General features: G+C 40.3%; 1 protein-coding gene across 19 annotated transcripts in view; it reads left to right on the top strand.

Moving 5' to 3' along the window:
• The window catches only part of BAZ2B (bromodomain adjacent to zinc finger domain 2B), a 241,997-nt gene that overhangs the window by 191,690 nt on the left and 27,202 nt on the right, over window positions 1-23,105 (top strand). For 13 of the 19 annotated variants that reach the window (XM_075829327.1, XM_075829326.1, XM_075829331.1 and 10 more), the window contains 8 exons: window positions 2,981-3,593; window positions 4,853-5,122; window positions 8,457-8,517; window positions 10,133-10,241; window positions 13,635-13,736; window positions 21,326-21,536; window positions 22,233-22,325; window positions 22,432-22,493. In XM_075829327.1, coding sequence (XP_075685442.1) covers window positions 2,981-3,593; window positions 4,853-5,122; window positions 8,457-8,517; window positions 10,133-10,241; window positions 13,635-13,736; window positions 21,326-21,536; window positions 22,233-22,325; window positions 22,432-22,493 — 1,521 coding nt within the window. The remainder of the gene's footprint in view (window positions 1-2,980; window positions 3,594-4,852; window positions 5,123-8,456; window positions 8,518-10,132; window positions 10,242-13,634; window positions 13,737-21,325; window positions 21,537-22,232; window positions 22,326-22,431; window positions 22,494-23,105) is intronic. The other 6 variants (XM_075829337.1, XM_075829332.1, XM_075829339.1 and 3 more) reach the window with 1 other exon arrangement.

Genomic DNA, 23,105 nt, shown 5'->3' with positions numbered 1-23,105 from the left:
TTTCTGGGAATGCGGGATGACAACCCATATGGCCACCATTACAGCTCCTACAGGGATTTTTACACAACGCTTTCAGACCACCAAGTTTTTCGGTGCAGGAGAGGGAGGACAAAATCCATGCCATCCCTTTCCTTCCGTCTCATCTCTGCTCCAATGGTAAATGTATTTACCTGCACATCTGTGTGTTTACACTATGGGAAAGTCCTAGATAGTAAAATAATACTTCTAGGGCATTTGTATGTATTTTATTTTTTCAGAGATGCAGTCGTCCTTTTTCCCCCAAACCATGGAACTGATCTGGGACTACGATCCAATGCATCGAAGCATATGGTCAAATCTTCCAAACGCTGTCTGATCTCCCATAGACTTCACTTCGGTGAGGTAGAAGAGGAATGACAACACCTCACTTTCCTACATGTGGAACAAGTCCTTAAAGGGATTGTCTAGTCTTAAATAAAGTTTCATTGTGGTTTCATTGTTTAATGTGTGGGTGTCCAGTCTCAGAACATTAAAGGGAGTATATAATAAACCTATATAAATATGACCTGATTAAAAACGGACATCTTTTAGACGCTCTTTCTAAATCACATCAGAGGGTGTTATTGCACCTGCTGAACAGCCTCCTGAACTCATGTATGCAAACTAAGGTTCTTCTTGGCCTGATTTGGAAGAGGAGTCATGTGGTCACGGCCATGGAACTTTAGATATTCTTTCTAAAAAAAGGTGACAATTTCCTTTTAAGAAGAATGTTTTCATTCACTGACAACAAGCAGAAATCTTGAAAATGGTGCGGAACTGAAACAGAAAGTATATAATGAAGCTGCCTACTTTTCATGCTGCAGTGATGTGGTGGATGCCACATTGTGACTGTGAGATTCTTGCCTGACCTAGGCGTCATCTGCGTGACATTTGTAAATTTTTCCCATTCCATTATCTTACTGGCAGAATAGATGACTTGCTATGGTATGTGTGTGTCTTTATGTGCATATATGTGGTACAGAAATTAGATTGCAATATTCACTGGTTCACTGGTAAATGTTTTATGGATCCTACGTTAAAGAGGATCTGTCTGCTCTTCTGTCATGTCTGTTTTAGTAATTACTTGTATTTCCCTTAAAATAACAATTCTGGAGTTTATTTTCTTGGAACTCTATATTGTGCTATTCCTATCTTGTTTCTTCTAGACATTTATTAATAAATTGACAGCTAGGTGTCACTAGTTGGGGTATGCCCCTACACAGTCTGACATTTGACCAGGAGAATGGTAACAACCAGTTCTCAATTTATCTAAATTTCCAGGAGGAATAACAGAGGAACGGCACAGTGCAATTTCTAAGATGCTCCAGAATTGTTATTTCATGGGGAATACAAGTATTCACTAAAACAGACATGTCAGGAGAGCTGGCAGCTCTTTTTTAAACACTGTAATATTTTGGCAGATTGTAAAGGAAAGATGATAATTAAAGTAATAATTGTGCTCAGCGTATTAAAATCACTGTGAAAATGGAATTTTAATTTGGTTTGCGAATTTCCTGGAACTGAACTAAGATACATTACATCCCTAGGCTTTGTGTGACAGACATGTTTATTGTAGATACTATACTAGTACATGGTTCCTTCATTGATCAACTTAAAGGTTAGAGCCACCTTCACAACCATTATTATTTTTTTATTACTCTATTATATCTAAAAATAAAAAATGAAGCAACTTTGCTAATCATCTTGATTTAAAATTTCCTACTGTTTTGTGTTTACGGCTCATATACAGACTTATGTGTCTCTATGGTAACAGACTACAAACATACCCTGCATATCTTGGACTTGCAGTCCTACTCTTTTGGGCCACCTTCAGCTTCAGGGCCTGGGTGTAACTGCAAACTCTGCAACCCTATAGTTATGACCCAACATATTTCATCTGGTGCTTAGAAATCAGTAGGACCAAATCCTTATTCATTAGAGAGTCCAACTAAATAATTACCAGAGAAGAGTCCAATTGCTTCCTGCACATGCTCAGTGCTCAGATGAAGCCAAGACCAGTACACCTTGACTCATCTCAGGACTCTTCTCTACAAATTTACATATAGCGCATTCTGTGTCATAACTCATTTTTTTACAAAATGCTAAAACGGACAGTTTTGAGAGGGACATGTTTCGGATGCTAAACCCCCAGCAGTATAAGGCTAGATTCACACGAGCACATTACGTCCGTAATGGACGGAACGTATTCGGCCGCAAGTCCCGGACTGAACACACTGCAGGGAGCCGGGCTCCTAGCATCATAGTGATGTACGACGCTAGGAGTCCCTGCCTCTCCGTGGAACTACTGTCCCGTACTGAAAACATGATTACAGTACGGGACAGTTGTCCGGCAGCGAGGCAGGGACTCCTAGCATCGTACATAACTATGATGCTAGGAGCCCGGCTCCCTGCAGTGTGGTCGGTCCGGGACTTGCGGCCGAATACGTTCCGTCCATTACGGACGTAATGTGCTCGTGTGAATCCAGCCTAACAACACGCTGGTGGTTTAGTGCCCTAAATTCTAGTGACCGGTTCCTTCTAAAGGGAGTATCTATCTTTATCTTCTGACATGCTATGTCAGACATCTCAAAAGATAACGTAAAAGTTTCTCAGTCATTTTTTTAACCTCTTCAGCAGTAATAACATTAGGAAATGTCTGTAGCTCATTATATCCCATACAGCACTTACTCTGAAAAACCATAAAATCAAATAGCTCCCTGTAAGAGATATGTTGGAGATTTGCTCATGCCAATACCGAAATCCAACGTTCCAACCAATATCTGGGGATCAGTGGTGGGCTATATCTTCTGACATGTCTCCATGATATGATACATACTCCTAATTATTGCTTTATCCACCGCTGACCCCCTACGTGGAGGGTAGGTGACTTTTATTAGATTTTATTGACTTTTGTCAATCCAATCTCCGTCTCTTTACAGAAGATTTTTTTATTTCCATACAGGATCACCACAAACAGACATTCCCTGCACAACTAAAAAAGTTACAGGACGGCTCCAAGCACCAGAAAAAGACAATTGCATCACCGCCAGTTCCCAGTCCCATTTCTAACTGTCACCAACACCAATCCTTAGAGAATAATCACTCCAATCCCTTCTTAACAAACGCTTTGTTGGGAAATCACCAGCCAAATGGAGTCATTCCCTGTGTTATGCAGGATGCCCCCCTGGCGCTTACCACCAAATCAAAGCGGGAAAATAAAATAAGTGAAAATATATCGATTTCAACTAGCGCCCAGTTTTCCACTCCAATCAATCTGAGTTCCTGTTTGAAAAAGAATTCATCCAGCAAATCAGTCCTCGGGCCAAGCGGTTCCCCGTTATTACACAATCTTTGTAAGGCGAAAACTCTGGATAATAACTCATCAGCAATAAAAACATCCGATCATTTAAATGCTGCAAAGTCTTTACTAGACAAGTTCAGAGGAACGGACTCTGATATCCCCAGCAGCAAGGACTCCGATGATTCCAATGAAGAAGATGACGATGAGGATGATGATGAAGATGATGAAGAGGAAGATGAAGATGATGAAGACGATGATTCAGACAGTCAGTCAGGTTTGTAACACACTTTTATTTAGAATTCGATTTGGGGTTTAGCAAAAATATTTGTTTAAAGATTTGTTATTATATATCCACATGGGTCTGAAGCTCCTGAACTGTTTAGACCCAAAAATATGCCTTTGCAAAAGACCCACGGGCCATAGTGTGATACATGGTGTAACATTTTTTTACGGGTGTCCGTAAATACGGTCCGTATTGCATCAGTATTTGATACGTATACACGGATCCGTAAAAAAAGAGGGAGGTTGCAAATGATTTCATCAACATGTTGCCTAGCAACGCTTCCGTAAATACAGACTGTTTACGGATGCACATCCGTAGCCGTCCGTATTTATGGAAGCTCCCATAGACTTCTATGGGAGAGTCCGTGCCGTAATTACTGACAAGCATAGGACAGGTTCTATAATTTTTTCAGCACGGACACTCATCCGTAAAAATACTGAAAGGCGTCCGTGGCCAATAGAATTGAATGGGTCCGTAATTACGGATGAAAAATACGGTCGTGTGCATGGAGCCTCAAGCGTTAACTTGTGCATAAAAACTTAGTAGCATTGAAATGGTTCTCTTGTGGACACTTAAGCAATCAGCTATGGCCCCAACCATTTTGGGCTTCCCATAAGGATGACACGGCAATAGAAAAAAAGACCTAGTCACCAAAAAAGTCCTTGTGTTTTAGGGTACAATTTCATTTAATAAATCTTTTGTAATGACCACAAAAACTATGGTCTCCAAAACGGTTGTACCCTGTGTATGCAACGCATGTTGTGTATATTGTTTGGCAGGAATGACTTTCCAAGGACTGCACACAAGAGCGACCGAAAAATCCAACATAGATCAAATTTTCCACGGATATCTGTCTTCAGTGTCATGAAAAGGCATCGGCAGTTGGCAGAAATGGTCCAAATCGGCCTTTCCGGTCATCCAAAATCTCGTGTATGGCCAGCTTTAGGTTGGACCTTATCATGCTTGATAAATTTGTATATACATCACATTTATATAAACGTACTATAGGTATAAGTTGCAGCTAGCACTGTGACTTGTTCCCGTAGGTATTTATGAAAATAAGGTACACAGACGCATCTGCTGATATGTCCTCTGGTCCATGAAATGGCCAATGATGATCGGAGTAGTTCTCAAGAGACGGCTGCAAGGCTCAGCTTGGATTCTCTTGACAGACAGTCTCACCATCTCCATCCTATTCTATGCATGAGTCTAAACATGAGCTGGCTAATTTGACTTGTTTTTCCAAACAGAGTCCGACAGCAATTCAGAATCCGACTCGGAGGGATCGGAAGATGATGATAAGGATGAATCAGACAGTGATACAGAAGGAGAGAAATTGAAGTTTAATAAAACGACTTCTTCTGCAAACAGCACAGCAAAAAGCATCACAGCCCACTCCACACCTCTGAACCTGCAAGTGATCAAGAGTCCAAGCTCTGCTCCTGCCGCCCTGTGCCCTGATACACAATCCTCTGACTTCCACAGCTCCTCTGCAACTCTCAGCCCCAACACGCCATGTGGTATCTAATATTTATCCTTTCCTATAGTCTTCTTTTGCATGCTCACGACACCACTACAGTATGGGTAGCTTTAGGGTATGTTCACACTGCCTATTTTTGGAAGTTTTTCGGGCCGTAATTGCCCGAAAAACGGCCGAAAAATCAGAAGCAGAACGCCTCCAAACATCTGCCCATTGATTCCAATGGGAAAACGGCGTTCTGTTCCGACTGAGCCGTTTTCGCAGCGTTTTTTTACACGTAAAAAAAAGGCCGCGAAGAAGTGCAGGACACTTCTTGGGAAGTTTTTGGAGCTGTTTTCCATAGACTCTATAGACAAAAGCTCCCAAAACTAGCGTGAAAAACGCAGCGAAAATCGCGAGTGGCACAAAAAACATCTGAAAATCAGGAGCTGTTTTTGACTCTGCGTGTGAACATACCCTTACTGTGGGATAGGTACAGTACACCTCTTTTCACTTCCAGGAGGATACAGGAGCCAAGTGAAGGTTTCTTGTCTATTTTAGTTAGGGCCTGTTCACATTGGAGACTTCACTCCCTCACATCCCCTAGACAGGAACACTTGTAATTAGCAAATCTTTAAAAGGGAACTTACCTATTGGGAACTTACCTATTGCTTGGATTTGCTACACATTTATAATTCTAAAATAAAAGTATTATACCGCTCTAAGGGTATGTTCACACGGCAACGCCAATTACGTCTGAAATTATGGAGCTGTTTTCAGGCGAAAACAGCTCCTGAATTTCAGACATTTTGACAAGTGCACGCATTTTTCGCGGCGTCTTTTACGGACGTAATTGGAGCTGGTTTTCATTGGAGTCAATGAAAAACGGCTCCAATTACGTCCCAAGAAGTGACATGCACTTCTTTGAGGCGGGCATCTTTTTACGCGCCGTCTTTTGACAGCGGCGCGTAAAAAAAAAGCCCATCTGCACAGAACATCGTAAGACCCATTGAATTCAATGGGCAGATCTTTGCAGACGGTTTGGAGCCGTTTTTTCGGCCGTAATTCGAGGCGTAAAACGCCTGAATTACATCCGTAAATAGGGCGTGTGAACATACCCTTACAGTTTAAGGACTCACAACCTAGAAGAAAAGTCCTCCGTCAATGTCCTTTCCCCAGCACGTATGCAGATAGGAAATTAATAAAGTCCCAAAAAGGTTTCACTATTCCTCCTGAGACCTGTAGATCTACAAGGGCTGCTTCAGATCTTCCAAGCTTTTGCCACTACCAAAATGTGTACACATGAAATCATGTTACGTAGACGAGGTCCATTTTATATCGCCGAGGCTGATTGTAATAATACATAATTTAAAGTCACCTTGATGTGACATTCCCAAGCTCACACGCACACGCGCCCACACACATTTAGGATTTTACCCACTCGGTACATTTTGGGTAATGCTAACACCAGGCGGTAGCCGATAATGAAGATGATAACTTTAACGTTAAATATCTCAGCGATAATCCTATCTCAAAATCGTTTGCAGCATAGTTATTGTATTGAAAAGAGCTTTCAAATGAGCCCCCACTCGACCCCCCGAGCCATTTAAGATTTTGCTGCCCCCGTCCACCCCACCTCCGCCAAGGGGGTAGGGGTGTTTTTTTTAGGGGGTTAACTGGTAGATTTATGACCCCATTAAATCTGACCAAATTTCAACCCTCTACCTCGAGCCGTTCAAAAGTTATGAGGGTGTTCCGGAACTATAGGCTGGGCACTGTATATATATATATATATATATATATATATGTGATAGATAGAGATAGGAGATCAGGAGTCTCATCTTCTCTGTGTGCAGTGTATAGAAGACACGATAGCAGTTAGGCTGCGTCCAGTTGCTCAGAGACAACTGAGAATTAGATATAATGCAGAATACAAGTAATATAATGGGCAAAAATAGTGTTCCTCATCTACACACATATGACAGCTTATTCTGAAAAGTCACCTGAAAGTTGATTTAGCCTGATTTTCAGCACATATAACACCTAGCAGATCCATTGTGTGGCCATTGATACAATGTTCCAGAAAGCTAAAGAAAAACTCCACATTTTAAAACAGAATTTTCAACATTTTACTGTTTAAAATCGACTACATAACAAGTGTTTTCTTCTCCATTCATGCCTGAAGCTAAATTCAGAATCCTGCTGGTTTCCTGTTATCAGAGCGCAGTGCAATGTGGGAAATCAGATGACAGTTACACCGTTAGAGCTCAGCTGTTAGGTCACAAGTCTGACAGCAAAGTGATGATAAATCGCTGTCTGTTTCCAAGGGTTCCAATCAGAATTTTACAATTTTGCTATGTATGTGAATGGAGAAAACAACTGAAAAAAAACTCAAAATTGTTACAAAAATAATAAAGTCAAATGTTTGCAAAGTCATTATGTACCGTAAATGTAAACTGTTAAATGTCATAGAAAATTAGTTACAGTTAAATGCTTATTCTGAAGGCTGCCACCAGAGAAGCTGAATGCTATGTATTGTCCCTCAGCCCTCTCAACAATCAGACACAGGGATAACAATTAGCATACAACAGAGGCAACCTTTTTGGGGACCATTTAGGCCAGGACTACAACTAGACTTTTTGTAGTTCTACTGATTGATTTTAACTATTGAGCTACAGCTGCAGTCCAAATAAATACATTGAGTTGCATGCAATCTTGTGGACTGCAGCTTGTCACTCAAGAGTTAAAATCAATAAGTAGCGTTACAAAAAGTGTAGGTGTAGCCCAGGCCTTAGTGAATGCAGATCTACTGACAAGCCGTAGCTTCTCTTTTTTCAGCTATTTTTTAGATGCCCTCAAATAGAATGGTCTTTATCAATGACCTATAGCTGTAATCTGATAGGCAACATGCAATATTTAAAAAAAATTAAAAAGTACAAAAATATATTACCTTTTAATTTTTGGTCGGAAGCATATAGTATGCTTAAAGGATCACTGTCCTCACAATGTATAAATGTTTGCTACTGGAAGCCCCTTAAAATGAATTGGTTTATAAAAAATCTATGTCATCTCATATCGAACAAAGTTTTCAACCAGCAAGAGCCAATTTGAGATAATTTGTCATGAACTTGTTAGCTCAGTGCAATGGTGTCCCAGTGTAGGCCAGAGGTAGAGCCCTCTGCTGGACACCTGTGGTGTTGTAGTGGGGGGTCCCGTTATCCAAAGTATAGGTGACAGCCTATATAATCATGTTATTGTTTGTAATACATTCACGTTAGGAGCTGGTGCCAATAATAATTTTATAAAAGAAAAACCATGCATATAGTTTAATATCGATATGGAAGCCTAAAATACATACAATTAATATTAATATCTAAACGAAACTTTTTTTTAAGGTTCTGCCAAGAGGCGAAGAGTAACTGATGAGCATGAATTGCGTGTTCCACTGGAGTATGGGTAAGTTATTTAAAGGCACATTATCATCAGAAAATGACGTATTATTTGAAATCATTTTTTTGTAGAGCAACTATGTTTCATTTGTTGTCAGTATATACTTTTATTTATCAAATGTAAAAATAAATATTGTAGTTTCTACATTGGCCACTTGATCTCCCCATAAGCGTCTCTTCTCCAGACTAGTAGAGGTATCTTGTTTTACAGCCTACAGTGAAACTGAATGTTTTCACCTCATTAATGCTTGTCTGACAAGAGTTAGTGACAAGTTTATTATACTGCCTGAGCCAAGATAAGCAGGTTTCATATTGAAGAATAGCAAAATAATGATGATTGTGAATACTTACAGTAAAGGGGGTTTGACACTGGGTGATTATCGTGCAGAAGAGCGTTCATATAACGCTCGTTGCCGATAATTGCCCTGTGTAAACAGGGCAGCGATCAGCAGATGAATGAGTCAACACTCGATCAACTGCTGATCGTATCGTTTTAAAAAAGTTAAATATTATCGTTGTCGGCAGCACATCTCCCTGTGTAAACAGGGAGACATGCTGCCGACAAGATAATAATGTATGGGGACGAGCAATTGGAGTAACGACCGCTCGTCCTCATCCATAGCTCCGTGTGACAGGAGCAAACGAGTGCTGATCAACGATGTCTCGTTGATCGGCGATCGCTGCATCGGCCTATTGTCGGCCGGTGTAAAAGACCCTTAATACAGAGCTGAGTAAGGGAGAAGGATTTTTTTTATGGGACACCTACTGATAGCAATTCTCATTTTCAAATTTATTTGAACAGAATTATCACCTTTTATTTTTTTAGATTCATTAAAGGCATAGACTAGGATATGCCATCACTGTACACCATGACCGCCGCTGATCACTGGGTGCCACTTGATCTCCGGTCATGGTTGGCTATTGACTATAGTGGGTCCAACATGTGAACCATGAATGAAGCCAACAAGTTTTGCACAGCCCTTTTTCGTGCAGGTGCCACTTCTTTTAAGCAATCACAGTGGCTGGAGCGCCACCAATTTCTCCACCCTTTAACGCTGTTGTTTTTTAGGTCCAAAATTCTGTTCTGATAATAATACCATCTCAGACATTTATGGCATATCTCCTGACCCTCGTTCTGCCAGTGAGGTGGTCACTGCATCCTGGTGGTGAATGAATAGATGGGGGGACCCCCATTTTCCAGATAGTTGCGGGTCCTAGGGGTATCTTTTCAATTACAAATAATGCTAAAACATCATAAGCTAATTACAATAGACTGAAAATATAGTGATTTTAATCTCTTGATTTTCATTTCTGCAAATAATAATGTGATTATCATTATGGTAGTAAGACAAATTGTAAATGTCAAGGTGGAAACCGCTAGATGAAAGTAATCTCAGGCAGACAGGATGAAAGTGCTAAGGATCCATAGTAAGATTCAATCATACAGCCCCTTTATGTGTTGGTTTGTGCTAGCTACTAAGAGTAAAGATGAACTTGTCTGTCGTTGGCTTCACAGTTGTTTCATTAAATATGACTATGTAAAGTTGAGTTTTCTTTCCCTATGACCTGATTTAGGTATGACACCTCTGTATCTTATGTAACACTGTGAATCATTTCTGTAGCTGGCAACGAGAAACAAGATTAAAGAACGTCAGTGGAAGGCTGCAGGGAGAAGTGACTTATTTTGCCCCGTGTGGAAAGAAATTCCGTCAGTATCCAGAAGTTATGAAGGTAAAACTGTCTGTGACTCGGGGATCAGGGGACACACGTACCTGGTTGAGTTGGAGCGCAACCCCATACGTGCATGTTTCCTGTACTGTCTTGTTGGATATTTACGTGCATTATGTTTCTTTCACTCTTTTCTCTTTGACACTGAACAGTATATTCTTAAACTTTGACCTGCAGAACCCACCACAGTAGAGGGTGATGGAAAGGTCTTTAGTTCTTATGATCTAGATGCAAGCTGACCCTTAAAGGAGAACTACCAGATGATCTGTCGTAAAGCAACTTTTATGTGTTTTATAACGGCAAAACATTTTGTTAATATTTTATTCCTGTGTGGAGTTTTCACACAATTCCCCACAATACTTTCTCTGAGTGGTCTGACAGATCAGTGTTATAATATGGATACTAGTGCTCATGGTAACCAATAAGAATCCAGCTGAGAATGCGGATATCCAATCAAAGCAGCTTTATTGCTACAAAATTCCAAACAATACTTCTTACCAGTGCTCTGGCAGCTCAGGACACTAGTCCTCAAGGTAACTAATCGGAATCCAGCTTTAATTTTTTACCACAGTTAAGAAAATGAAAGAAGAAATGTGATTGGTTGAAGTCCAATGTTGCTATGATAACACTAATGTTCAGCCATACCATTAAAACCACCTGCCTAACATTGTGTAATTAGTTCCCCTTGTGCCACCAAACAGTTCTGACCCGTTGAAGCATGGACTTGACAAAATCTCTGAAGGTTCCTGTGGTATCTGTCACCAAGACGTTACCAGCAGATCCTTTAGGTCCTGTAAGTTGTGAAGTGGGACCTCCATGGATGTTTTATGTACAATCACATCCCACAGATCCTCGACGAATCAAGATCTAGGGAATTTGGAGGCCAAGTCAACACCTTGAACTCTTTGTCATGTTCCTCAAACTATGCCTGAACAATGTTTGCAGTGTGACTGGACACATTATCCTGCTGAAAGAGGGCACTGCCATTAGGAAATACCGTTGCCATGAAGGGTTTACTTGGTCTGCAACAATGTTTAGGTAGGCGGTACGTGTGAAAGTAACATCCACATTAATGCCAGGGCCCAAGTTACCCAGCAGAACATTGCCCAGAGCATCACACTGCCTCCGCCGGCTTGTCTTCTTCCCATAGTGCACCCTGGTGGAATTGATTCTCCAGGTAAACAATGAACACGCACCCGTCCATCCACAAGATGTTAAAGAAAACATGATTCATCTGACCAGCCCACCTTATTCCATTGCTCTGTGGTCCAGTTCTGATGCTCATGTGCCCACAGTGGACAGGGATCCACTCTGACCGGTCTAGGGCTACGCAGCCCTAAATGCAGCAACCTGCGATGCACTGTATGTTCTGGCATCTTTCTATCATAGCCAGCAGGAACTGTTTCAACAATTTATGCTACAGTAGTTCTTCTGTGGGGTTAGACCAAATGGCCTTCGCTCCCCTCGTGCATTAATGAGCCTTGGCGCCCATGGCCAAGTCGCCAGTTCTTAGGTTGTCCTTCGTTGGACCACTTTTTGCAGGTACTAAGCACTGCATGCAGATGTAGCCATCTTTAACTTGATTCTGATAACTTGCTGCAGCGTGATATGACACAACAAAAGCCATTGAAAAGTCATTGAAAAAGTCAATTATAAGAGATCTAGCCATTGTTTATTCAATGCGCTAAAAGTCAAGGTAAAGACGGCTACATCTGCACCTCCAACATCCCGCAAGACCTGCCTGACACAGTCATACATCCATCACAATTTGGTCCTTGTCAATGTCTCTCAGATCCTTACATTTGACCCGTTTTTCCTGTTTCCAACACACCAACTTCAAGAAATGACTGCCCACTTGCTGTCTAATATATCCCACCTGTTGTCAGGCGCCATTGTAACGAGATAATCAATGTTATATGCTCCCCTTTTAGTGGTTTTAATGTTATGGCTGAATGGTGTTTAGCTGCCAGGGAACTTGGAGATAGAATTATCTTGAGGACACGGATTGGCAGCCTGTGATTTCAACTTTTGATAACTCAGCACAGAGATAAAATATTTAAAATATTTTAGATACTATAGGGGTTAAATATAGACTTTCTGGTAGTTCTCCTTTATTCTAAGTTCACGCGTTCAGGATTTGCCCATGTTGTATATTTTACAAAGAATCCACAGTAGAAATCCAAGGCTCAAACTCGGATTTCTGACGCAAATCTGCCAGCGGATTGGCACGTGAATTAGACCTATTGTATTTCAATGGGGCTAGTCCTGTGCCTTTCTATACGGAATCCGTGGAAATGTTCAGAATGTCACTTATTTTTTTCCTGCGGCATGGACAAAAATCTGCACGTATTTTTTCCACTGCACGTGAATGGGGTATAAAATTAACTCATTCACATTCATTGGATCCGGAATGTGAACGTATTAGATGAGTATTTTGGTGCAGAATTCCTCCATTAATACTCATCAAGCATTGCCGTCCCTCCTGAGGGGTACATATTTATCTGAACAGATATTAGCCTATAGTTCTCCTTGTAGCTTAAAAATAAATGTAATTAATCACCAACTATGTCAGCTCTTCTGTACAGAAGGCTTGGTCAACTTTCTAACCTCCTCCTGTTGTGGAACTATGGGTCACAGTATGCCTGGAAGAGCTTCTACTATGGCTTACTACTGATTTCTAGAGTGAAGGGGCTCCAGTGCTCTAAAAGTGTTCAAGATTTTACATTTTATAGGGTAGACCATAAATGTGTGATCAGTGAAGGTCTGATCCCCTACCGCTCATCATAATGAATGGGACCCATCATAAGTATCATACCCGCTCACATGGACAAATACATCTCTGTGTTGGTATTGCAGATATGCTGATCATGTGGCTGCCATAAGTTGGATCCCTACTGATCACACATTGATGGTCTATCTTAGACATAGGCCATCAATGTAAAATCCTGGAAATCCCGCTTAAAAACCATACTCGTTACAATTCCAATAATGTCTATGAGCGCCAGGTCAAATTCATGCGGAGATCCCCGAACTAAAAGTTCAAGGACTCAGCATTGGCAAGAGCAACGTTTGCCCACTTCATTTTAGAAAACAATGAGGGATCCAGGTTCATGGACCCCCAAGAAAGAAAACTTCTTATGTCCCGATGGCATATCTAAATAAAAACGGAGGTATACTATAAATACTAATATTTTGTATCCGTGTCTCCTGTACATGTCACAGTGTAGTCCTAATGAGTTTGGTTCTGTGTACCATCGTGTCCTGTATATGTGGGTAAATGCAGAAACTGCTCCTGTGTCCTACCTTGGTGTTCCTGTGTGTGTGACCGGGAGAAGGGCAACAAACGGGCTGTCGTGCTATAACATCCTGAAGTGAAAAAATCTGTGATTTTTTCAGTATCTCAGCAGAAATGGAATAATGGATATCACAAGGGACAATTTCAGCTTCAGTGCAAAAATAAGAGTGGGGGACTTCTATGAAGCCAGAGATGGACCACAGGTATCCCCTTAAAAACACATAGTTCTAGCCTAAATGTAGCTAAAAAGTCATATTTCCCAGAAATCTGGCTTTTCTCTGCTACTCGTTATCACTGTTCCCTCCAAGCTGAACAAGCTGCTAATGTAGGTGTTAAAACCACGGGCGGCGGCGAACATCAGATTCTCCAGTGTTCATTTTAACTCTTTCATTTCTAGATTGATCGGCTTAGTGGGAACATTGCTCACGTGCTGGAATATAAGCTTAGTTGTTTGACATTGTGATATTTATTCTATTATCACAATATCTTTCGCTTGTTCATGTGTGTAGTAGAATGTGCTGTTATTTGTGTGTCTTTAGTACTGTTTTGTGTCTGTTTTTTGATGTTTGCAATTTCATTTTATAACTTTGAGGCCTCATGCACACGACCGTAGTGGTGTGCACGGCCGTGATTTTCGGCTCGGACAGCCACGGAGTGTCACCCGCGGGCCGCCCGCAAATCACGGGCCATGCACATGGCCGCGTGCATTCATTTCTATGGGCCTGGACCGCAAAACACGGCCGTGATAAGACATGTCCTATCTTTTTGCGGTCCAGGCTCTTGGGCAATGCACAGACCGTGGAAACCACGGTCGTGTGCATGAGCCCATTGAATTTGCGGGTGAATTACTGCCGAAAAAATACGTTCGTGGGCATGGGGCCTAATAAGAAATGGTGTCAAATGTGGCTGCTTCTTTTGACATGTGAAAAATATTTTGGAAAGTCAACTGAAAATATTATAAAACCCTGTCTCCATTTGCTACGCTACAAGTCTTTTCAAAGCCTTCTAGTGAATAGACGGATAGCACATAACTTACATTTCTTATTACTGCAAACTTACTCCATTGTCTAGCTTGTTTTTAACTTTATGATTCCTTGTACAATGTTCTCATGTTTTCTTTTGACTAGTGGGAGGGACCAAAAACAAGTCTGTACAACATAAAGAGGGAGTTCCCTGTATAGCAAATGAAACTTTGTGTGACCACTTCTGTATATTCAGCATGTACAAAGATGGTAGTCACTCAAGCAGAAAGTGGTCTCATTGCTAGGAAAACTAAATGCTAAATACTTTTGGTACAATTAAAGCATGGGCTTTTATTCAATAAACCTATAAATAAGATAGGCAGCGTGTGGGTTTTAATGTGTTGGGCAAAAAAATAAGAGATATCATGGGCATAGATTATAAAGTAATTGCAACGGTAGACTCTGAAAATCCTGCACCTATGTGTCATACTGTATTTGTTTATAGGTGTCCAAGTAATGCTAGGCTGCCATTCATTGCTTTAAAGACCTGTTCAGAGATAAGGTCTCATGTACAAAGTTACATAACAAAAAAGCAGCAACCCTTTATGGTGTTAATATCATGTATTTTAATTATAGATGATTTCTCCCTCAAAAAGTTTTGATTCGCCGTACTGGAAATAGAGATAAAATAGGCAATTTACCAATCTAAAAGTATCCGCTCTTCGTACCATAGCCACCAAATCCTAGATAGTTTCATGCTTGCTATCCGACCCCCAATGGAAAGGGGGAGCTCATATCACCCAAGTTGGAGCCAGCCTGAGATTAGGCTCCCACTCACCATGGGCCTTTAAGTCCCCCTTTGGTACGTACATCCTTGCTGCAAGGTATCCCATCGACCTTGCTTCCAATATTCATGTTTACTGCTAATTCATGCTGATGAACACTACACACATATCAGGATCAGCTGTTCTTGGTGATCATCTCATGGGTATTGTTCCTCCATGACTGAGACTACAAAAAGTTAGATGTAGATTCAGAGTACTCCACAATAATACTATAGGCTTGTGGCATTGCATAGTAAATGAAGTAAATAGCAAATAGAGCTTTTATTAGTTAATTCTGTATTCCATAGATCTCAGACTCTTTGAATAGCGTTGATCTGATTTCTTCCCATTTCTACTTGTTACATTACAATTAATAACATTTGGTCAGCAGACTCAATTACTTGGTGTACTTTACTCCGCTGGGCCAGCATTTAAAGGGCACTGTGAAATAGTTTATTGAGACTTCTTAGAAGTTAGAAAATGCTGGAGGATCTGACAAGGAACTATCAGAATAATAAGAGAAAAAACTAAAGACGATATATTGAAGACATCTAAGCGAAACGGAAGCTTTAAAGATGGATGCTGCGCCTTTGATTCTGGTCCTGATTAGAAGACTACTTGGGGAAAGATGATAGGAGTTCATGTTTTGATCTTCAGTTTTTAGTATGTGAGCAGCATCGTTAGTGACTGGGCTTATTACAGGAAAGACCTTGTAAAGGATGATAAGTTGTGATCTGCTTTCTCGCATCGTTCTGAGCAGTAGTGGTGTGATAAGAACATTTTCCATTTATCCTACTATGACACGGTATGATAGTTTCTTGTTTAGCATCTCTGCAGACTTTTACTGGCAAATGTTGGTATTGTTGTGGTAGTTTAAAAGGATTGTCTAGTTTAGAAAACCCATTTGCACATGCCCCATTATGGGAGTCTCTCTCTCTAGTTAATAGAGGGGGTTCTCGATTCAGGATCGTTCTCTTTTGGGCAGAGTAGAGAGTGGTTACAAGGAGAGTCTCTCTCTCTCTCTCTCTCTCTCTCTCTCAGGAGGATCTGTCCTCTCCTGCATTACACAGCCAATTCGAATGCGCATTGCGTAATGCCTAATATCATCTGTGGAGCTTCAGGGAAATTAAACACTTAGGGTATGTGCACACGACCGCGCAGAATACGTCTGAAATTACGGAGCTGTTTTCAGGAGAAAACAGCTCCTGAATTTCAGACGTTTTTGCAAGTACTCACGTTTTTCGCGGCGTCTTTTACGGACGTAATTGGAGCTGGTTTTCATTGGAGTCAATGAAAAACGGCTCTAAAAACGTCCCAATAAGTGTCCTGCACTTCTTTGACGCAGGTGTAATTTTACACGCCGTCTTTTGACAGCGACGCGTAAAATTACACCTCGTCTGAACAGAACATTGTAAGACCCATTGCAAGCAATGGGCAGATGTTTGCAGACGTATTGGAGCCGTCTTTTTGGGCGTAATTCTAGGCGTAAAATGCCAGAATTACGTCTGAGAATAGGTCGTGTGCACATACCCTTACTGCCATGTTTCTACACAGATTACAGCTGATCGTTGGGAGTCCCAGATGGGGGACACTTTGATATCGGCTTATTGTCGAGGGACCCTTTTAACAAGTAGGGATCGTCCAAAGCCGGCAACTCCTTTAATATAGGAAACGAGGCTCTATAATTCCCCCTAGGTTGTGACAGACCAGTTGTTGCTGTTTCCCTATGGTCAGGGCACCTATTGTTCTTAATTGTCATACTCTTCTTCGGACTTGTATACTATGCAGACAAAATATATGGGTAAGTAGTACTAAGCTAATGGTGAAGAAGAAACCTGTCCAGTGATTGAACCATAATAGATATTTTGGACAACTAAGACTATCATCTATTAACGTGGACATTTGAGGCTTACTACGAATGTTATATCTATGTAGTTGAGGAAGATGGGCACGTGACACAACACCAGTGTTGGTTTTATAAGGCAATGTTTCTCAACGTTACTAAGCCAAGTATTCCTCTACTCAAATAAATTTAATCAAAGTACCCCCCAGGCTATCATCATATACTGTACTGCACGTATCAAAGCACAGCATGAGGACAGTGTGGGTACCCCCTAGAGTCATGACATGTACCTCCCGGAGTACACATACCACAGGTTGAGAACATTGGTTATAGAGGATAACAAGAGAATCGAACAGTAATATCCTTACTTGTACAATCTTTTCTTATGATGACTTCAGATGTCGAGCATCAGTGTACCAGCCATATGGAGATTAGGATGCAGTAGGATCCCAATTGTTAAATCTGCAGAAATTTTTCTTTAATATCTATGAGCAGATTAAATAAAGGGTGAATATGGTCAGGGTTGCTGAGTTAATAGAAGGGTACCTCCCTTCAGGACCGCCATCTATTAGCCAGAGTAGACTGGGGCTAGAAAGAGCGTCCCTCGCTCTGGAGGAGCCGGCATATCAGTGCGTTACACAGACAGTCCCATTCTTTTCACTAGGAACTGTGTAATGCTTAATTTCCCCTTTGGTGGACTTTCAGGGAAATTGCACACTTGCTACTGGATTACCCCACAGATTGTAGGTCCCAGCAGACAGACACACCATGATCATCTTATTGTCAGGTGACCCTTTTAACAATAAGGGATTGTCGAATGCAGACAATTTCTGTAATGTTAATAATACAATTGTTAAAACAGTTAGGCTTATCATTTTTAAAAAGTTAAACTTTTTCAAAAACTAACCTTTAAGATTCATATGACCCATATATTTGCTTTGGTTCCATCCAATTGTATTTTGCAAATTGAAGCCAAGCATCTCTGAAGGGGTCACTGAGCTTCAGACAGCATCAGGATCCATTTGGCATTACTTGGTTAATTCTGTAGACCGAAAAATACAACATTCCAATACTTGTTTTATTTTTTTCTGCCGATTCCATTCTATAAGAAACTGTACCATTCTAAAATAATTTTTACAATTGAGCATATATGTTTTGCTTTTTATTTCCCCATTGAAGAAGATTTATGAAATCTATTGCAAATAAAGCAATATTACAATATTGTTACAATCCGATTACAGCTCTCATTTTTGTAAATAAGAGCCGTGATGTGATTAATTACTATAGGTGACGACTGCAAATTTCCTTCAAACTTTAACATTAAGTCTTGAAAACATAATTTATAGAAAACACATTAGTGCATAGAGATCACGGTAAACACATAAAGGACACAAGAATCACTTTGCATTTTTATGTTCAGCTAATCCAGTGAAAAAAAACAAGTCACTGAACAATAATTAACTGCGTAGACAAATCTTATTTGGGAAACACAAGTCAGCTCCCCTGTGCTTTACCATTTACCAAATGAATTCATAAAGTGGAAATTAACTGGAGAAAAAAATATATTATAACAGGTTAAAATAAAAAAAATAATAAAAAATAAGACTTGGCCATCTCTGTGACCAGGAGCTGAAAATATTTCAGAGAAAAATATATGTTGTAATGTATTTAATCTTTTTGGGCCTTATGTGGTGGGTGGGTACATTTCTGCAGCCCTGCACATTTTATTAAATCAATTGGATATGTGTTAAAATAACCCAAAAAATTGACTCCCTAGTCTGTGTAGGCGCTGCTCCAGTAATGACTTTTCATCCAGATTCATGACCCCGAAAGCCAATCACTGGCCACAGCGGTAACTGATTTAAAAAGAAAAGTTGAACTTTTTTGGTTCATGTAATGCAGTCACTTGTTTTTAAAAAGTTTTATGTGACTGGAAACCCCCTTTAACTTGTGGATTACATGGCATAAACCAGGGGTGCACAAATTATTGTAGATCTTATGAGTCCTTTAAACCATTCCAGAAGCCCTTTATTTTTTAGTTGTTCAGCAATAAGAACTTCCACAGACATATAGGACACAATGCAAAAAGTTGGGTGCCACCAACTAAATTTTGACCACATTGGCTATCTGGTTCCTGAAGTTTGTCTAGCCCTGGCATAAGGGGTTGGGTAGGCTGTGGAATTGGCCTTGAGGATGACACGTTTGCGGCAAGTAAGTATATATTCACTAGGGAGTATATATATATATATTTGTGTCCCTTATATGTGCATTGACATTATATGGGCAGTGAACATGAATTGACCATATATAAATGGAAAGGATTCCACTAAAAGTGAGCCTTCCCTTAAACTATGCATTGGGTATTTTGATATTTTCTTATATAATAAGGAGTTTTTGTTATCAAGCCCCATTATGTTGTTGCCTTTAGTATCAGTATAAATTTCTTTATAAGACATTGTCGATATTGTATGTAAATCATTGAAGCAAACCAAAAATAGATCCAGAAAACAATATGTACTATAATATATATAATTTTTTAATGGTGCTTCTATTAGACTTGATCATCTTTATTGAGTATTTACAACTTTTTGTTTTCCCTTACGTTTTTATTTAAAGCAAGTCAGTCACTGAGACAGACCCCTTGAAAGCAGGACACCTGTAAGGTCCCATTCACATTGCGTTTGTGCTATCCACCGGGCAGATACGTTTTTAAACTTAGAACGTATAGCTCGGCGTATACATAGACTATAATGGGTCAAAAGTAGACCAAAATAGCATCCATTCGGTCTATGTTTGTCATGGTTTACATTGGAATACTGTTTTTTGAAAGTACTGAAAAGCGTAGTCTGCTGCGCTATTCTGTACTTCAAAAACAGGTATACGCGACGTAAGGTTTTTTAGCATTGATCCCAATAACTGACGCATGCAAACGTAATGCTATACGTTTGTATCCGTTTACATACAGTAAATCTATCAGGTTTTTTTTGGTTTTGGTTTTTTTCTATCACTGTTCACTTAAAAAAACAAAAACTTATACGTTTTATTAGGTAAAAAACAGACAGAAACGTATAGATGTAAACTTGTGGATACATTTGCCCCTTGCCCTGTGAAGATCTGATTGCTAGGTTAAAGCACTTTACATATGCCAATGGGAATATTCGGCAGCCCCCCCCCCCCCCCCTGTGAGCCATCTTAGACAATAAGCAGAAGAACCAAGATCGCTTACTTGGCCTATCCCTGAAGACTTTTTTGAGCCAACGGCAACTGCTGCATAATACAGTGGTGTAAACCCGGCATTTTCATAGGTAACATCTTTCGGGCTTTATAAAAGTTACCTGTTCTTTATCCGTCAGATCCATGGATACGTTTTGTAGTATGGTATTATCTATACTGATAAACAGAACATGGTCTCTCTTATTATTATATTAATTACTGTAACTCGATGTCATCTCAAAGAAATTCCACCATGATGATCTTCCTTCTTTGTGAGAACAGTTTTCTTACACTTATATATTATCTCCACCCAAAACCAAGTAAGTAGTTTTGAGTGCAGTAGTATTTATTGCTTTGTTTCAGCATAGGTCAGTGATTCCAAGCCTTATTACCATGGGGGAACCCCTAAAAAAAAATCCTCCTGTTTCCAGGGAACCCCTTCTCCTATTTCTATTGTAAAAAAAATCTTGGTGTAGAGGCGGGTAAGGCATTCTATAATCTATATTCTGTCCAAGATTTGTCCACTGCATTGCATGCCCCCATGCTACGCATCTTGAGCCGGCTGCAATAGGTTTGCCTTCCCTACTGTAGAAGTGGCAACTCTGCTGCTTCTGTCTTCTGGAAAACCACTAAACCTTTTCCGAGGGCCCCAGGATTTCAGAAAAGCTTTGTTGGGGAACACTGACATAGGTAAAGGTTCCCTGCTTGGCACATTTGTAATACCCCATTTATATTTCATTATATATTCATTGTTTTAAATAAACTTGACTTAGGAATATTAAGTATTGAATACAACGCTCCTTTCCAGCATATTTCACATATAAAATCATTAGTTACTTGCTGCAATAAGCACAACATGAGCTTTATTACTGCATGTGCATTGTGTCGGTAGTTGTTGTGGCAGAGGCTCTCTCCTGTAGTCACACTGATCCTTCTTTGTCTTTTTTAAGGGACTACAATGGTGTCTTCTAAATGAGGAGGAAATTGTTCCACGTATCAGAGCAATGGAAGGACGTAGAGGACGACCGCCGAATCCAGAGAGGCAGCTTGCTAGAGAGGAAACACGGATGAGACGCAGGAAAGGACGACCCCCAAATGTGGGAAACCCGGACTTTGCTGTAAATGATGATGCCAAGCTCTTAAGAAAGCTCCAAGCCCAAGGTAAGTGTTTTTCAACCTTAGCTCCCTGAATTACCAGGGTAATCGGCATCAAGAGTTGTTGTGCTATTTCTTGGCTTGTTCAGTCATTACACCCATGGGGTGTTGGGAAGTATCGTATAGTTAGAGGTTTAGGGTGACCTAAAGTGTTTGTGTGTGTGTGTGTGTGACTACTCTTTCTTTTGCTATCTGTATAGCTATGACCAGTAACATACCCATAGATATGACCTTGATGGTCCAAGAACTAAGCAAAATGGCAACGCCTCAACAATTTTTTCAGGATCATTGTGCCACCTGACTACATTGACGACAGTTCTAAAATGACTTAGCTTAGGTGACTTACCTTCCAAGACTGACACAACACTATACTGCATGAATGTCACCGTAAGTCACACTGCACTCAAACAAACGGTAACAAAGTGCCCAGAAAAATAGCTCATATAACGCCTAGTTAATTCCACATGGTATCCATATAAATAGTGTATGTAGCATCCTGATAAATAGTGTCACACAAAATGAGAACCATTCAGTGCCCTCTTCGTCGCCTGTGTAGAATGGCAGGCTGGCACAACCTGTGCCTGGAAACAAGGCCTTGACTACAAATCTTTTACGCTTTATAAGAAGCTCTAACCACATATTAATTAAAATAAGTATGAGTCCTGCCTGTTTCATGGTGTCTTCTCTTTATCTGTTTTATAGAAATCGCCAGGCAGGCCGCACAAATAAAACTTCTGCGAAAGCTTCAGAGACAAGAGCAAGTACGAGCAGCGAAAGAAGCAAAGAAACAGCAAGGTACAAATGTTGAACTTATTTATTGTATTATGTTACTAATTTATTATGTTACAACATGTTCCATTATAATCTGCCTCCATTAAATGCCGCCATGTTTGTGTTCCAGCTATTATGGCTGCAGAGGAGAAACGGAAACAAAAGGAACAAATTAAGATGATGAAGCAACAGGTAACATTTTATGTTAAGTTTTATATATTAGAGCGTAATATTTTTATTTTTTTTGCCAAATAGAGATGTTATCTGACCATCAAAATGTAGAATTTGGAAACCTCACAGTCCTCCATGTGTATTAGTGGAGTCCTCCTACTGACCTGAACATCAAATTTATCAAATATCAATTTCCTAAAGGGGTTCTCTCAATATAGTGTTGTATGACATGTTGAAAGGGCATGTCATAAAATACTGATTGGTGTGGATCCAGCCGCAATGACTCCACCGATCCTGACAATGACACTTTTTGTAACTCTCATATATGCGGCCTTCCCTTCACCAGAAGCTGGATCAAAAGCTTGTCCATTCTCGGGATCAGTGCTGGTCACATCAGTCCTATACACTGTCTTATGCCTAGTGCAGGGCCCAAGGAGGCGGTGCATGACACAGGGATTCAAAGCACACCAAAGAAAGTCATGTGCTATCCCTTCAAGTCCTGCACTAGGCATAACACAGTATAGCAGCAAGCAGAGATCTTGTAAACCATGAGAAATTAATACAGCAAGTATATTGGAAAATTGTGTAACGTACCAATTTACTGAAACCGGATAACCCCTTTAAAGAACATCT

Source organism: Rhinoderma darwinii, chromosome 6 (assembly GCF_050947455.1).
Source record: "Rhinoderma darwinii isolate aRhiDar2 chromosome 6, aRhiDar2.hap1, whole genome shotgun sequence".
In the NCBI taxonomy this organism is placed as follows: domain Eukaryota; kingdom Metazoa; phylum Chordata; class Amphibia; order Anura; family Rhinodermatidae; genus Rhinoderma; species Rhinoderma darwinii.
Note: the sequence above shows the minus strand (reverse complement) of the source record. Positions and strands in the feature narration are given on the sequence as shown.